This window comes from Caretta caretta, chromosome 5, assembly GCF_965140235.1.
Source record: "Caretta caretta isolate rCarCar2 chromosome 5, rCarCar1.hap1, whole genome shotgun sequence".
In the NCBI taxonomy this organism is placed as follows: domain Eukaryota; kingdom Metazoa; phylum Chordata; order Testudines; family Cheloniidae; genus Caretta; species Caretta caretta.
The window spans coordinates 17,141,330-17,158,755 of record NC_134210.1 but is presented as its reverse complement, the minus strand read 5'-3'; the positions used below and the strand labels follow the sequence as shown (position 1 = coordinate 17,158,755).

Below are 17,426 nucleotides of genomic sequence, written 5' to 3'. Positions count from 1 at the left end.
GGCACAAACTCAGACCAGTCTGTAAACTCTAAACTACACCAGCAGACTAGCCAGCCCAGGATTGGAGTGGGGAGCAAAAAAGGTCATGCCCCAGAGTTGCACTTTGAGCTCCTCAGCCATAGCTGAGCCTGTATGTATTATACACATGATGCACTTTTTTACACGTATTTTAAAATAGTGAACCAAATTCTGCTGTCATTTACCCCACGGCAAATGCAGAGTAGCCCCATCAACTTATGTGGGGTTATGCTATATGTACGGTGATAAAAGTGAAAGCAGCAGTTGGCCCAGTGACAGCAAGATAAAATTAACTTTAATTAGCTCCTATTTGTGCCTTTGACAGTCTCCCTCCAGATGCTTAATTGGGAGAGATATTAAGTCCTCTCTTTTCATAATTTTGTTAGTAGTTAAATAGAAATGATTTGCTAAGGCATTGGAGCATTGTTTGATTTTGCCTATAGTGAATCCATCCTCCAGAAACAAAAAAGGTCTAACGGGATCTAACTGGAAACTCTTCAGGGCAGGGACTGTGTCTTCCTATATGTTTGCACAATGGTTAGCCACAAGGAAGTCCTGTCCCTGCTGGGGCATTTCTGCAATATAAATAAAATAGACAACAATACTACACTGGGAACACTATGTTACATAGCCACAGACATAAAGGAACAAGTTATGAGGTTAGGCAAATATCGACTGTTACCTGAAAGCATTACATCACTGTCCTTACAATGGGACAAATCAACATTCAGAGTAATGATGCTTTAACAAATCTGGTTCACGCTTCCAGCAGCTTAAAAAATCATGTCACCTTTTCCCATTGCTTTGCAGTTCAGACCAGCTTTCAAGTAACAGTCCAAATGCACCACTTAACTTTATATACGTAGTTGGGGATTCTCAGATCTTAATATTCAGCTTTAAATTCATTCCAAACTTCTCAATATTACACAAGATAATCCCATCTTAACACAGTACTCACTCAAATTCATACACCTTTTTGTAGTACTAATTTTCACTACAAACCACCATCAAAAAGTGATTTCTTTATGGCTGTCAGAATACAGTTTGACTTACTAGATTGTCAGTTCCAACGTCGATACATACAGGCAGGCATTTATCTGGCCGTATTCCAGCACAAGCTGTATACAAACATAGTTTTCCTACAGGAATTCCCATTCCATAGACACCCAGATCTCCAAGACCTAATATTCTCTCTCCATCAGTTACTACAACAGCCTTAAAATTACACAAAGATTAAAGGTAAACTTTGGTAATCATGGACATAAAGGATAAAGCAATATTGCATAGATTTTTCTTGGTAAAATTAAGCATTAAAACAAATTAAGAATAGCTTGCAAAGAATTTATTGTCTCTAGTGGCAACACTTAAGGATTAGCTAATTTTACCTAAGAGGAAATAGACAAGGTTACGTGAGTATCTGCAGTGTTCCCTGTACTGTACTTGCCTAAAGTGACCACAGGAATCAGCTATCTTGCTGCAAATAATTACTTAGTTATCTAAAGCAGCTGACAAGTTTTTAAGTACCACCATTGTAAATAGACCTTGCACTTCCACTGGAGGATCTCAAAATACTTTCCAGTAACTTTAATAAAATTTAAACCACCGAACATTTCTTCAAATTTGGTGTTTTTATTTCAATGTTAAAGACAGGGAAACAGAGTCACAGACTCCAAGTGTTTTGTTCAAAGTCATACAGGAAGTTTGTGGCAGAGCTGGGAATAGAACCCAGGTCTCCCAGTTCTATGTCTTAATCCTAAAACAACAACAGTAGGTAATTCAGAGAAAGAGAGGCATGTTAAGAAACAAATCTCAAAATCCTCTCCAAATAGAACTCTTAAGAAAAAAGTGTTTTGTAAATTTTATTCTACATTGTGATGATCACAACTGGCATAGGAAAGAAATATTGTTGATCTGCAGCTTTCATGCTGTAGGTCTTGAACTATAAACTTGGATTTAGAGTACAGTCCCACACATCTTTATGTGCAGAACTGTTACAAACTATATACAGTTGTCATTCTCATACAATTGCCATGCATGCATTATTTAGCATCAGCAGGTCTCTCAATAAAACTATCCACTTTTTAAAAAGTGGAGTAGGGATTCATAAAGAAAAGACAATTAGAAAATGGAGTGTTGTAGTGGTAATACCTTAACATCAGTTTCTGGCCAGTTGTCCACAATTGACCTAATATGACCTCTGTCTGAGATAGAAATAAATAATCCTCTGAAACAAAATCAGAATGGAAATACTTTTATACTTGATCATTAAAACTGCAACTCTGCTTTGCAAAACAAAGTTTTAAAGACAACATTTTTGGTGCAAATTAATTATAAGTTTTGCAATTGTTTACACAAAAGAATATAAAAGAGCCAATGAATGATAGTTATAACTAAGTCTATGCAACCCAGATAACATACTAGATTAAAAAAGATAAATGTAGAGCCATACAGTTGTTCACAAGACCACCTGGATTCTGTACTGCCATGAGTTAGCTTGAGTCGCACAACCAGGTAAAGGGACCCTAAAGCTAGTGTCAGCAGCCATGGCAGGACCACCTACCCCCGATAGGGATGGCAGATCAGTATAGAACTCGTGCAACAGTTCTTATGCCACCCGCTTCCCTGCTGTCAGTGCAGGAGTGTCTGGAAGAAAGGAGCATGGCCAGAGCTTCTTTATGTCCCACTGATCTCTGGTTGCCACATCAACCACTGGCATAACTCAGAGCTGCTTTTAGGCTGCTCTGAATTACACTGGGGGACTGGCTCAGCCTAGCAAACATCTGGCCCAGGCTCAGAGGAATGGAAAGGTGAGCTTTATGCTACCTGTGCACTCCTTGGCCACAGCCAAGGATTGAGCCTTTTACTTTCAATGTGCCAAAATCTGCAAGTGAAAGTGTTCCATATAAATTCTGAATTACAGTAGAAATAAGAATCATACTTAAGAAAATTACTTGCACTCATTTCAAAAATAAAATTAATTACTGTCCTTACTTTGGTCTCCTAAAGATATGTCCATATTGGGAACAGGCTAGACCTACTGTCGGTGTATATACTATTGGCATTAACCTTTCAATATCATCTTGTAATATCCTGTAGAATAATTTTTCATTTCTCTCTTGGATTCCCATTATGTAGATATACCTGTAATCAAACGGGATAACAAGGCAAAAGAAGAATTAGGTTAAAATGGTTTGCATCTATCTAGAAACATATAGTGTGAAATGCCGAGGCATAAACCAATTTGCTTTAGATTTTATTTTTTGTAGCTCATGCATTTCCTTCCCTGACTCAACCCTGGCCTTGAGAAACTGATGTAAGCTGGAGAATATAGAATTAAACAACAACAAAGTCTGAATAAAAATACTGGATGTTCTGTACTGCGTATGGGAGCACACCAACTTATGGATGTACACAATGATAGGAGTTCATTCCCACCTCCCTCCCTCCCCTGTCACAACTGATTTGCAGTTTAAAGGCTGATTTCTTTTTGTGAGGTTTTTAATGTTAAGATTTCCTAACCTCGTTCTTTTCTAAATGAACAGTTCCCACACTGAGAATTTTTGAACACTAACCAGAATCTCATCTGGGTCCTACGATAAACAAATGAGTGGATGGACATTGTGCAAAAGAAACATTTCATTTTTTTCTAATATAATCACTGAAAATGCATTTTGGTTTTAAGATATAAATTGTAATGTTCATAGTTAAGAATAGAAATAAAGTAGCATTCTCCAGATATCTTTCTATAGCCTTCTGATGTAAAAACAGAAGTTGGAATACAAAAATATAAAATTAATGAAGTTAATTAGGGGTCTGATTCTGCAAACACTACAGATTTTAAATATTAAAAAATAAACTCTTGAATCTTTGTTTTCTCTATTACAATGCAGATTCAAAAGAGATTCATGAAGGGTTCATTTTGGGCCATTGGTTTACAGTAGAGCAGTCCCAAAAGCATTCCTAATGGAAACTATTTCATTGCTCCATTCCAACAGGCTATGTGATACTGATTCAAGTTACTTTGTTCTATGATCAGTGGACTGCAGTAGGAATCTTGATGTGGTCCTAATGTAAATCAATGATAAACCCCAAATCATTCTAGCTTTCCACTCACTGGCTCTTAGGACATTGCACCCTAACATAAGTCAACAATAATATGATAAAAACGTCAAGCTATTGCAGCCAACAGGTGCATCCTTTAAAAAAAAAAAAGTGTTTTCTAGGCTAGAGAGTTCAAAATAAGAAAAAAACCCACCAAATAATTAATCATTAAGTTCCCCATAAATGTTAAAACATCTTTTGTTTCCCTCTAGTCATAAGTTAATATATATATTAACTACTTTTGTATTGTTCCTGTCTGATTTTTAAGTCCTAAGTTGATTTTTTTTTCTTTCCACATCTGGGAATCTCTACAAAAATCTGAAAAATTATATATCTAGATTTGGAGATCCTGAAACTCAACTCATCCATCTTCTAAACTTCTAAAGCACAACAGAAAGACTGCCAGAAACATAACAGTCATGTTTCCACCAAGTCGCTACAATGCTACAGCCTGATCCTGCAGTCCTAGCTCAGACAAAACTCCTATATAAATTAACAGAAGTTTTGTCTCAGCAAGTACTGCAAGACTGGACCTTTTATTTATGTATATTCTTTTTCACATCACATCACAACTGTGGAGTAACACAAATGTCTTCCTTTAAATTACCACGAAACCAAGTTAGCTGCACAAGTCTGGATGAAAAATACAGTTTGCATTAATAAAAAAAATTGCCAATTATTAAACCCACTGGATGCAAGAGATCTGCCTTGATATTATAATAAATCAGATTTTCTCAGAGTCCTTTAAGCTTGCACTACACATAGGTAAGAAAAATACGGATTAATTATTACTTTTCCAAGGGGTCACTCATTTTTGCCAAATTCTTATGGAAGCGTAAGGCTTGAATGTCTTGTGTCTCTATTTTAGGAGGTAAAAGTCCTTGGAGCCCAAGCATTTGTCTTTCCTGTAATGTAAAGGCCATGCCCTGAAAACAAAAGGGGAAAAAAGTTAGTTTATGTTATTATTTACTTTTTTGTTAGCTAAAGTAGTTATTTTGTTTAAAATTTACATGTACCTATATTTATGACTATCCATTTCTATAATGCCCATCACTACAGTTCCTAAGCACCTCACAAATATTAATGAATTAAGCCTCACGACACTGGGAAAAAGGAATTCGTATCCCTTCTTTACAGTTGGGGAAACTGAGGCATAGAGAAGTGGATGAGTTCTTGGGCAAATCATTTAAATCAGTGGCACAGACAGAACCCAGATCTCCTGACTTCCTGTGCTTTAATCATCAGCACATATATCTTCCTCCAAGCACATTTCTGCTTTTAGAACTGGATTATATCCAGATGGAGATTCCTTTGGAGATATGCTGGTTTTTAAGACTCAAGTGATATTTGCTTCTTGAAATGTTCCTTTTGAATATCCCTGTTTGAAACATTTCCCTACACACTTCTGATAATCTAGCCACCCAAAAATGTTATTTGCAGTGCCCTCAGACCTCTGCTGGGAAAGACAACATCTCAACCTGAAGCCTTCCTTTTAGTTAAGGATAAAACTGATCTCTTAATCTCTTCAACTGTAATCAACAAAAAAAGCGTTAGCCTCCTCCATCAGTTGCAACAAATTAAGTTTATGAAGGGTAAAAAAATAAAAATAAAAAAAGATTCCAAATATCCTTAGTTGTACTAATCTCAGATGCACACAAATGTCCAGGAGTCCTAAAATATTTTACTTCTTTACAAGATCTTCCTGATATTTTGTTATGAAAACCTTTACTGGTGAATTTCAAGTATCTAACCAGCAGTATAGATGGCTGGTTGTCATTGTTTGGTAGGACTTTAACCTTCAGGCTGGTAGAGTTATTGATAGTAAATTATATAATGAATTTATCCCTTTTTCTGTTTGTGAGTCATCTGCAAACGTACTCGTTATAATCAAATACTTTCAAATTTCAACCTGTAGTTTATTTGTGAATTGTTCACTTTCATTAGTCATCATTGTTGTTATTTTTTTTAAACTAAATTCATTTTTTCCCCCCCATTTTTACTCCCTATGTAATACTTTTAGTGCATTCCATAGAGGTAAACATATCCTGGAAAGTTACGTGAAAAGGAAGTTTGCCAGCATATATGTCAGATTACTCCTGTTTTTCTGAACTGTCCCATTAATTCATTACTGTGCAGCAATTCATGCCCGATTACATGACCATCTCTCAAACTCCACATTTATCATCAATGAAACAGGTGCGGAATCTGAAATTAACAACTGGAAAACAGTAACAATATTTTCACCATATTTTAGGCACTACAAAAGTAAAAGCATCATGAAGATTCTTGATGTGAAGGAACAAAGCACAGTCTATCACTTCAGAAGGTATATAAAACATGGATCAGTAACACCTTTAATGTATATCCGATTTTTAAAATACACTGTAACCCCCCCCCCCCAAAATGAGGAGTACTTGTGGCACCTTAGAGACTAACATATTTATTTGGGCATACGCTTTTGCGGGCTAAAACCCACTTCAACAGATGCATGCAGTGGAAAATACAGTAGGAAGATATATACACACGAAGAACATGAAAAAATGGGGGTTGCCATACCAACTGTAACAAGACTAATCAATTAAGGTGAGCTATTATCAGCAGGAGAAAAAAAAACTTTTGTAGTGATCATCAGGATGGCCCATTTCAAACAGCTGACAAGAAGGTGTGAGTAACAGTAGGGGAAAAAATTAGCATGGGGAAACAGTTTTACTTTGTGTAATGCCCCACCCACTCCCAGTCTTTATTCAAGCCTAATTTAATGGTGTTCAGTTTGCAAATTAATTCCAGTTCTGCAGTTTCTCGTTGGAGTCTGTTTTTGAAGTTTTTTTTTGTTAGAGAACTGCGACTTTTAGGTCTGAAATTGAATGACCAGGGAGGTTGAAGGGTTCTCCGACTGGTTTTTGAAAGTTATAATCCTTGACATCTGATTTGTGTCCATTTATTCTTTTGCGTAGAGACTGTCCGGTTTGCCCAATGTACATGGCAGAGGGCACTGCTGGCATAGGATGGCATATATTACATTGGTAGATGTGTAGGTGAACGAACCTCTGATGGTGTGGCTGATGTGATTAGGTCCTATGATGGTGTCCCTTGAATAGATTTGTGGACAGAGTTGGCAACAGGCTTTGTTGCAAGGATAGGTTCCTGGGTTAATGTTTTTGTTGTGTAGTTGCTGGTGAGTATTTGCTTCAGGTTGGGGGGTTGTCTGTAAGCGAGGACTGGCCTGTCTCCCAAAATCTGTGAGAGAGGGATCATCTTTCAGGATAGGTTGTAGATCCTTGATGATGTGCTGGAGAGGTTTTAGTTGGGGGCTGAGGTGATGGCTAGTGGCGTTCTGTTACTTTCTTTGTTGGGCCTGTCCTGGAGTAGGTATTGTAGTTGTAAGAACGCTTGATAGAGATCTTGTAGGTGTTTGTCTCTGTCTGAGGGATTGGAGCAAATGCGGTTGTATCTCAGAGCTTGGCTGTAGACACTGGATCGTGTGATGTGGTCTGGATGAAAGCTGGAGGCATGTAGGTAAGTATAGCGGTCAGTAGGTTTCCGGTATAGGGTGGTGTTTATGTGACCATCGCTTGTTAGCACTGTAGTGTCCAGGAAGTGGATCTCTTGTTTGGACTGGTCCAGGCTGAGGTTGATGGTGGGATGGAAATTGTTGAAATCATGGTGGAATTCCTCAAGGGCTTCTTTTCCATGGGTCCAGATGATGAAGATGTCATCAATGTAGCGCAAGCAGAGTAGGGAATGAGAGCTGAGGAAGCGTTGTTCTAAGTCAGCCATAAAAATGTTGGCATATTGTGGATACATGAGTACCTTTAGCTGTGTGCCATGGTAGTCCATGCTAACATTTTATCCTTAACCATACGGAACTATCCCACCAGTGAAAAGTACATTATCTCTGTCAAAGTTCTTGGTTAGATCCCTTAAAACAATTTACTTAATTACCACTGAGACCATAAATACTTAGGCATGACATTCTCTTAATTCCCCCTTGTGACCACAAGTCTTCTGGTTCCTTAATAAAAAGCTCAAGGCTTGTTTGATATATTTTATTAATAGCTACCCCCCCTTGTTTATGTGACGTACTTGCTTTTTTTCCCCCTGCCCAGCCTACAGATATCTTCAGTGTTGCTTGAGTGGCTGCAGTGTTAACATGTTGGAATTTTTTTTAAATGGCACTACAGTTTCCCACACTGTATATCTGGACAACTCAAGTCTTCACACTGAGCTGCATCTTAATTACTGGTCAATCCCTGAAGCCAACGATGCAATATTTTGGCTATTTCTCCTGCTGCACCTATGTCCACTCTATTCACTCCTCCTCCTCCTCTTCCCCTGCCCGCAAAAATGAGAATGTGACCATACCTAATCTAGGACAGCACTATCAAGATCCTCCAGGGACCTGCCTTCACTTGTTTTCTCTCATATAGTATGCTTTTTGACTACCCTTCCCCTTCTTTTTCTATTCTCACCCTCTCCTCCCTGCTGATCGGGCAGCACGCTGCTTATATCCTCGGAGGTGATGATCACCCTCCATTCACAATGACTTCAATAAGAGCCAAGGGGCCTAAGCAGCTCTGAAAAGGTGCTCCGCATGATGGAGCACTAGGTCCCCAGTGGTCACTTTTTTATTGATGCAAAGAGCTATAGAAGAGCTAGGTATTATTTGTTTTAATTGTGCTTGGTTGTTTACTTGCTAATTCACAAAGTTCACTGTTCTGCAACAAGTCTCCAGTCATCAGTGCAAATGAACAAGGTTCACCCACATGAATGAAATGTCTATTTTATGTCTCACATAACCTTTATAATCATAGTTGACTGGTCGCTTAAATACAGCACAGGAAATATGTTTTTCCTGTGGTTTCCTTCCTTTCCCCATATTTTTCACTTAATGTAGTGCTTGTGGAAGGTGCTGGATTGACAACACGATGTCACAGAAGATATCAAACACAGACAACATTAGCATAAGCTTCCCAGAATTTCCCATCAACATCTCTCACACCCTGACGTGAGGCTACTAGTTAATTTAGTCTCTGTGCCCAACGCCTAACCTCTCTGGTGAGACCTGCAGCAAGGATGACAACTGTTCTATTTAAACCTCTGTTTGGAACTAGGTGGAGATCACAGATCTACTTCACAAAGGCCACCAAACAGCCATCAGACAGCAGGCGGTAACTCACTCATTAATATGAACCAGTCACTTCCATGCTGAAGTCTCAGCATACCATCACTGATCCCCTGAGCCGTCTGGATCCTTTAGAACTTATTTCCAAGCACACGCTGATTTGGCAATGCTGAAGTCACTAGCATGATGGATTGTAATTGTTCACCTACCATTTCATCTAGACCAGTGTGGGCGAACTACAGCCTGGGGGCCACATCCACCCTTCAGACGTTTTAATCCGGCCCTTGAGCTCCTGCTGGGGAGTGGGGTCCGGGGCTTGCCCCACTCCACATGTACTGTGGCTCCACATGGCTCCTGGAAGCAGAGGCATGTCCCCGCTCCAGCTCCTAAATGTAGAGGCAGCCAGGGGGCTCCACATGTTGCCCCCACCCCAAGTGTCGCCCCCACAGCTCCCATTGGCTGGGAACCATGGCCAATGGAAGCTGCAGGGGCAGCGCCTGTGGATGGGGCAGCATGCGGAGCCCCCTGGCCATGCCTCCACGCAGGAGCCAGGGAGGGACATGTCACTGCTTCTGGGAGCTGCTTGAGGTAAGTGCCACCCAGAGCCTGCACCCCTGAACCTCTCCCGCACCCAACCCCAATCCCCCATCTACCTCTGAACTCCTCAGTCCCAGCACAGAGCACCCTCCTGTACCCCCAACCCCTCATCCCCAGCCCCACCCCAGAGCCTGTACCCCCAGCCAGAGTCCCCACCCTCCCCAACCCTCTGCCCCAGCCCAGACCCCCCTCCTCCACCCTGAACTACTCATTTCTGGCCCCACACCAGAGCCCACAACCCCAGCTGGAGCCCTCACCCTCTCCTGCACCCCAACCCCCAATTTCATGAGCATTCAATTTCCATACCCAGATGTGGCCCTCGGACCAAAAAGTTTGCCCACCCCTGATCTAGACCAACATTTCTCAAATGCAGTCACCAGGGGGTTTCTCTGTGTCCATGACAGCTTCCTGAGAGGTGACTGGGGGCGGGGGGGGGGAGAGGAGGCGGCAAAGCACTGCCCCATCCCCATCCCTCCTGGATACGCAGCCCTGCACGGCCACTGGAGACAGGTGGGGCACAATGCTGCAGGAGCCCGGTGAGTTCTCTACCTGGGCTTAGGGGCGGATGAGGCTTGGGCTTCAGCCCTGGGGTGGCTGGGAGTCAGGCTCCAGCAGTGGGGCTTAGGGAGCCTGGCTGCGAGGAGCAGGGCTCCAGCCATGGGACTTCAGATGACAATACCCGGCTCCAGCTGCAGGTTTTGAGCGCTGACCGCCAGCTCTGGCCATGGGGCATCAGTTCAGGATCCAACCCCGGGCCCCCAGTGCCTCTCCCAGCCTACATCCATTCTACCATGGCCCCCACTGCCTCTGCCTCCGACCCCTTGTCCCCCATCCGGGGCTTAATTTGTCCTGGGACTTGCTGAGAAAAGTGACATTAACAAACATGCAAATATCACTTTTCACAGCCTTCCAGATAGCTACTAAGTGTCCTGTGAAAAGTGATTGATATTAACAAACATACAAATATTACTTTTCACAGTAACGTTTTTATTATCGAGTCTACAAAAAAACCCTACATAAATTACAATGATGTGAATGTGTATATGTCGTATTTGTTTTTCTTAAAGTTAATCAAATATTTTAGGGAAAAAAGTGTCAATAAGGCCACCAGCGAGAGTGGTGAGACACCAAAAAATTTGTTGTGCGAACCCCTGATCTAGACTGTGCACGGTCACTAAACGACTCAATTGGAGATATTTTGTTAAACTGTTGGTCTTCTAATTGAACAACCTTGTTTGGTTTTATTTTCCCTTGAAACACGCAAAGGCATCACAGCTACAAAAAATTCAGCAGCTTTGAGGTGGATGACTGAACTAAGGTAAATGAGCTGTAAGTCTAAAGCCTACATACATTTTTGACATGTCTAACACCTTCTCAATCAGAAAAGGAAAACAAGCTGCAGATTTTATAGTTTAACTCCTCTTCACATTTAGGGCCTTCAAGAACAGATAATAAACCTCAACACAAGTGAGGCCATCTTTAGACGTTAGACGTAGAGTATGTTTTTAATCTCAGGAATAGTCAATCCACCTGCTAAACAATTATTTTCCTTGTCCTCCCTGATCTCTTGGTCTGTATCTATCTGTTGTTTCTTCACTTATACTTAGATTGTAAGCTCTTTGGGGCAGAGAGCATCTTTTTGGCATAATGAGGCCCTGGTCCATGACTGATGCTGCTAGGCACTACCGCAATACAAATAGTGAATACTGTAACAACCTTTATAGTTGACTACAGTACACTGTATTTGGTTAACTATATTCCAAGCAGCAAACAAGCTTACTTATTTTTACACAGCAGTTAACGCTGACATAACAAAAGGCCTTTAAAGTTAAGTCATTGTAATTGGAGTCCTTGTCATAGAGCAGCTTTGCGAAGTCATAGAAGAATGTAAAGACAGGTTCATGCAGTTACAGATTGTTCTGAAATCATCTGGTTGAAGTGACAAGGACATTACCAATATAGCTTTTCACCTTTCCTGGGCTGCCCTACCAATAGAACTTGAAAGCTGGACTTTTGAAACAAACAAATTCAATTAATTTATGCATTCGGCACCCATGGGAACCAGTTCATGGGAAAAAAGGTCAGAGCACTTAAATTCTTGTATTTGCCAAGCAGTGAAGCAGGTCGAGGAGTTATGGGGTGGGAAGTTTAATGGTCACAAAAGGTGTGGGGTTGGGATCTGGGTCTGAAAATTTCATCAGCTGGCATCTTACAGCTTTTAATATGGCATTTAGTCCCCATTATTATGGGTCCCAAGTGGTAAGAGACACAAAATATTAAGTAACATAAGTGAATGAGACTGCAACACAACTAGACCTGCCAACAAAAGATCCTACAATGAGACGACAATCTCAGCAGGTCCACAACAAAGGATACCAAAGTCGGTTATTTATCCATACATCAGGTGCAACAGTGCAATTTTTCCTCACACCACCCCAGCCATTGGTCTCATCTCCAATACAGCAAGACCGTCTACAATTGCAAGGGTATATCACTTTCCATCCCCAGTCAGACATTAATTAATTTTTCTGCTGAGCTGCTGAACAAGGGACCCCATTTAGTATTGCTACTTGTTGCCCAACAGACAAATGGTATCACCTAGTCGTTTCATAGAACCTCTCAAACAGGTGCCAGAGTATAACAGACTCCTCATAGACTAGAAGGCTCTTTATTTCATTGTCATCTGTCTGAATCAAAATGGATACTGTGAATTAAGTGCGACAACAAATTTCTTCTCTTCAAATATTGCATTTTGCTCCATTTATCATAAAACTACATCCTTGAAAAATAAAATGTAGAAGCTACTGCCAAAAGCAAGCATATATTGTTTTCCTTTCTGACCACTGGTGCACAACCGGTGCTTGGAAAAGCTTGAGGGCTTTGAAATAATTTCCACTGGTCTGCCAAGAGCTTTTAGCTCAGAAAAGTCACAAGACTTTGTACCTTGACAAATCACATAATTCTCCTCACACTCCACTTTCTACATGATTTTAGCAGGCACTAAGTTTCAAAGCACTAGAGATCTCTATCTGTTGAGGTGTTTGTACAGCACTCACCCCTGTGGTATCTGAGCACCCTATCAAATTATATAAATCCATGTAAGTGGTCTGAACACAGACATATGTTTTGTCTTCTCCCCCTCCTTTCAGGGTAGTTAGAAGTCACTCTTTATATCTCACTATTCTTTTCTCCACTATCCCAGGAGCAGCAGAGAAATGGATTTTTGTCTCCTATTATGGATAGGATACAACAAAGAGACAGGTGTTATATTTTCCTCCAAGCCAATCAGGGTTGTGATCTTCCTCATCTCTTACAGAAGGGAGTTCACAGCCTTGGACCAGCTGCCAAAAAAGCCTGTCTTCAGCTCCCATTACCCCTATCTTAACTCTTGAGAGTTTCATTGTCCCCATGGATTGCAGCTGCCCTTGAATATCTCCTTCTGCAGTTAAGAGGCTGTTTTCTTAGGGTGAAAGCCCTCCCCAGTGCAGAGGGCCAACACAATGTGGATGTACAATAACTGAAGTCCCACTTAAAACCAGTTTCTAAGTTGCATGAAGACCTTTTGCTGGCCCTCTTCATGGGGGTGTTTCACATTGAGATGGCTTAGTTCCAGCCCAAGGACAACTAAGAGGACTTAAAGTTAGAGGTTAATACTTTCTACCACTTGAAAGGCGGGATTCAAAGCTGGTATCACGGATATAAAATATTGGTCTTGAGCTTTAGTGTTTCTTGAAATACTAAAGCCAAGTTGGAATTAAACTGGACAAAAGCAAGAGGGTAATCAGAAAGATGGGATTTTTAATTCATGATGGGGGATGGAAATATAAATTACTATGTTATGCTTAGGGCCCTACCAAATTCACAGTCCATTTTGGTCAATTTCACAGTCACAGGATTTTAAAAATCGTAAATTTCATGAGTTCAGGTATTTAAATCTGAAATTTCAGGGTGTTGCAATTTTAGAGGTCCTAACCCACAAAGGAGTTGTGTGCGCGCGGTGGGAGAGGGGGGGCTGCAAGGTTATTGTAGGAGAGGTTGCAATACTGCTACCCTTACTTTTGTACTGCTGCTGGCGGCAGCACTGCCTTCAGAGCTGGGCAACTGGAGAGTGGCGGCTGTTAGCCGGGCACCCAGCTCTGAAGGCAGAGTTGCCGCCAGCAGCAGTGCAAAAGTAAGGCTGGCATGGTGTGGTATGGTATTGCCACCCTTACTTCTGCGCTGCTGTTGGGTGCCCGGCTAACAGCCGCCGCTCTCCAGCCGCCCAGATCTGAAGGCAGCACAGAAGGGGGACAATACTGCAACCCCCCCTAAAATAACCTTGTGACCCCCTGCAACTCCCTTTTGGGTCAGGCCCCCCAGTTTGAGAAATGCTGGTCTTCCCTGTGAAATCTATATAATATAGGGTAAAAGCACACAAAAGGCCAAATTTCATGGTCCACGGTCCAAATTTTCACGGCTGTGAATTTGGTGGGGCCCTAGTTATGCCATTGGAAATCAGGGATTTGTAAGAGTGATAATGGCAGAAAGTCTTTGTTGCTAGCCCTGATATCATAGCTCTAAGATATTAAACTTTAAATCATCACTGAATCCTCAGTCTTGTATATCTTTTGTGTCACTGATCCAGAACTGAACAGAATAAATCCCTGACCTCACATCAGTATAATTTTCAATCCCAGAACAAGATCCACAGGACTGTTACTAGCTGGAGATCAGATGTTTGATAAATGCACGCTACTAACCTTGTTTGTTCTTGGGTTTAACATCAGCGGTTTGCCTTTTTCTTTTGTGTGCACGGTGCGACATGCCAATGCACAGGGAGTGGCAACTACTCTTAATCGGGAGAGCATTTCTTATAGTTCACCTGAGAAAAAGGAAATGAAATAAATCAAATATAAAAATACTTAACCACATGTTCATATTTCTATGCCTGCTAACATGAGAGGGAGAAACCAATACACATCAGATAGTGCTAGCCTGGGGAGTCCTAGGCTTATAACCAATAATATTTTGTGGCAGCCAGGAAAAAGAAAGTGGAGAATATTTCTGTAGAAGAGGGGAACGGGGTCCTCACAACTATGCCGACGCGTCCATAGTGCACTACATAGACCTTCTGACTTGGGTCTGTGGCTTGAGCTGCATGCACATGGCAAAATGGCTTGGACCTGAGACTCAGTGGGACTGACCCGCCCCCTAACAGGATCCTAAGACCTGGATCCTGAGTGCTTGCTGACCCAAGTCAGACTGATTTGCGTGTGGACAGAAGCGATGCTTGTGCTTAGACTTGAGTCAGAGCCCGGGCTTAGTGAGCAATGTAGACATACCCTGAGTCGACAGAACGTTGGAAAACTGGTACATTTATTATTGTACAGGGGACTGTAGTCAGTCAGCATGCATGTGCCACGAATTACCCGATATTTGCACCCTGTACTTAGAATAGAAAACTGCTGCTGGCCAATATTGACCTTTTAATGGTGACCAATAAACTTGCCACCAGTGTAAACACCAAGGAGGAGAGAATTATATAGGATAGTACTGAAAAGAACAATGGAGGCTGAATGTCAGGAAAAACTTCCTGACAGAGAAAATATATTGGCCTGTGCAATAGTCTCCTAAGGGAAGTAATGGAAACCCTGTTACTTAGCACATTTAAAGCTAGACTAGAGGAAAAACTAGTAAATGTAAAAGAGGCAATAAACAAGATAAACTAACAGGTCTCTTCCACCTCTAGACTCTTACTTCAGCCCTTAAAAAATGGAGCTCTGCTGGGACAACTGGTGGGTATGCATTTCTGCAGGGTGTAATTTTCCAGAGCCTCCTTGTAAGATCCTGTTAGTGTTACCTTACAAACCTAGAGCCCAATCCTATGAAGTACTGAATGTCCTCAGATCCCATTCGGTTCAATTATTATTAGTTGGATTATGGTTAGATTGCAAGATCTTTGGGGCAGGGACTACCACTTACACATTTGTACAGTACCACTTACACGTTTGTACAGGTCCTGGCCTGACAGGCCTTTAAGTACCACCATAATATAAACGTTTAATAATAATTGTAACCCCAGAGGCCCAAAATAGGGTTGTGGCCCACTGTGTCAGGAACTGTACAAATACACACAAAGACACAGTCTGAAGAGCTTACAGTTGAAGGATGTAGTGTTGATAAGCCTCAGAACTTCACAGTACGGGGCCAGAGGTAGCAGATTTTTGTTATATTTTAATGCTTTGCTCCTGTGTTACATCAAAGCCAGGCTTTCCCAGTTAAATACAGAGCTGGGTTAGCTTTCACATGCACATACATTTGCTTTCATAAGGCACACACATTTGTTCAAGCAAGCAATAATATGCTCACAAGATCAAAACTAACTGAATAATAAGCTGCACAGGGAGCCCTTACCTAGTAACAAATCCAAAACTACCAAAAAGTGTAAGCCATTTTTGAATAGTGAAATGCTACCTGGTTTGGTTTTATAAAATGATTTATAGGTGGACCACAAATTACATTAGTGTCATTCCCTATCTTAATCAAACATAACTTGAATATTTGTAGCAGAAGTTATGTCTTTTAAATTATCTAATCAGCTGTTAAACACTATATGATGGAAGGGAAATACCATATAGTATAATCTGATAACAATTTCCTTGAAAACCGTTCAAAAGTATCTAACAAAGTGCTTAGGAAAATTATCTCCCCCTCTGCCCCCCACATATTTGCATTTCTTCATTGCCCACAGAGTAGAGTTACAAACACCAGGAGTACCAACTGACTGGTCAACCACACACCTTATTTGGAACCGGAAGTACACAATCAGGTAGCAGCAGAGACCAAGAAAAAAAAAAAAAAAAGGCAAATACAGTACAGTACTGTGTTAAATGTAAACTACTACAAAAATAAAGGGAAAGTTAAAAAAAAAAGACTTGACAAGGGAAGGAAACTGTTTCTGTGCTTGTTTCATTTAAATTAAGATGGTTAAAAGCAGCATTTTTCTTCTGCACAGTAAAGTTTCAAAGCTGTATTAAGTCAATGCTCAGCTGTAAACTTCTGGAAGAACCATAACGTTTTGTTCAGAGTTACAAACATTTCAGAGTGACAAACAACCTCCATTCCCAATAACGCTGAGGTTCTACTGGAGCAGAACGCTACCCCTATTTACACAGCAACTGCACTCTGATTCTCAATCACTGCTCCTTTGTTTGTATGTATGTGCCTTTCACTTTAAGAAAGTGTGATTTGAAGCACATACGTGCAGTGGGTTTGTTGTAAAGTACATTAGTTTAGTGTTTGTAGACAGGGTAATGGAAGTCTTGTTAGTATTAAAAACAAATGCTGCTTTTAACAGAGTAATTCCTCACTAGGTGGTGGTGGACTGAACACAGCTGGCCTGTCAGAATTAATCAGCAGTGCTGACAAAAATAACTTTGTAAAGAACAGGGTCTGATAAAACAAAATTAAATTCATGCTACAAACTGTCATCATTTGGGCATGGCAAATTCAATTCCGAGTACAGTTTAAATTCTAGCCACTTGTTTACCATTATTGTGCAATTTCAAATTAATGCTCTATACATATGACGCCAAAATTATTTGAGATA

At 40.9% G+C, this 17,426-nt stretch overlaps 1 protein-coding gene across 3 annotated transcripts in view; it reads right to left on the bottom strand.

Moving 5' to 3' along the window:
* ME2 (malic enzyme 2) overlaps window positions 1-17,426 on the bottom strand; it is a 49,142-nt gene that overhangs the window by 22,364 nt on the left and 9,352 nt on the right. For all 3 annotated transcript variants that reach the window (XM_048850384.2, XM_075128367.1, XM_075128368.1), the window contains exons 2-6: window positions 14,578-14,699; window positions 4,912-5,045; window positions 3,010-3,159; window positions 2,167-2,242; window positions 1,072-1,233 (exon numbers count right to left, since the gene is read on the bottom strand). In XM_048850384.2, the coding sequence (XP_048706341.1) occupies window positions 1,072-1,233; window positions 2,167-2,242; window positions 3,010-3,159; window positions 4,912-5,045; window positions 14,578-14,685 (630 nt within the window). In that variant the 5' untranslated portion in view covers window positions 14,686-14,699. The remainder of the gene's footprint in view (window positions 1-1,071; window positions 1,234-2,166; window positions 2,243-3,009; window positions 3,160-4,911; window positions 5,046-14,577; window positions 14,700-17,426) is intronic.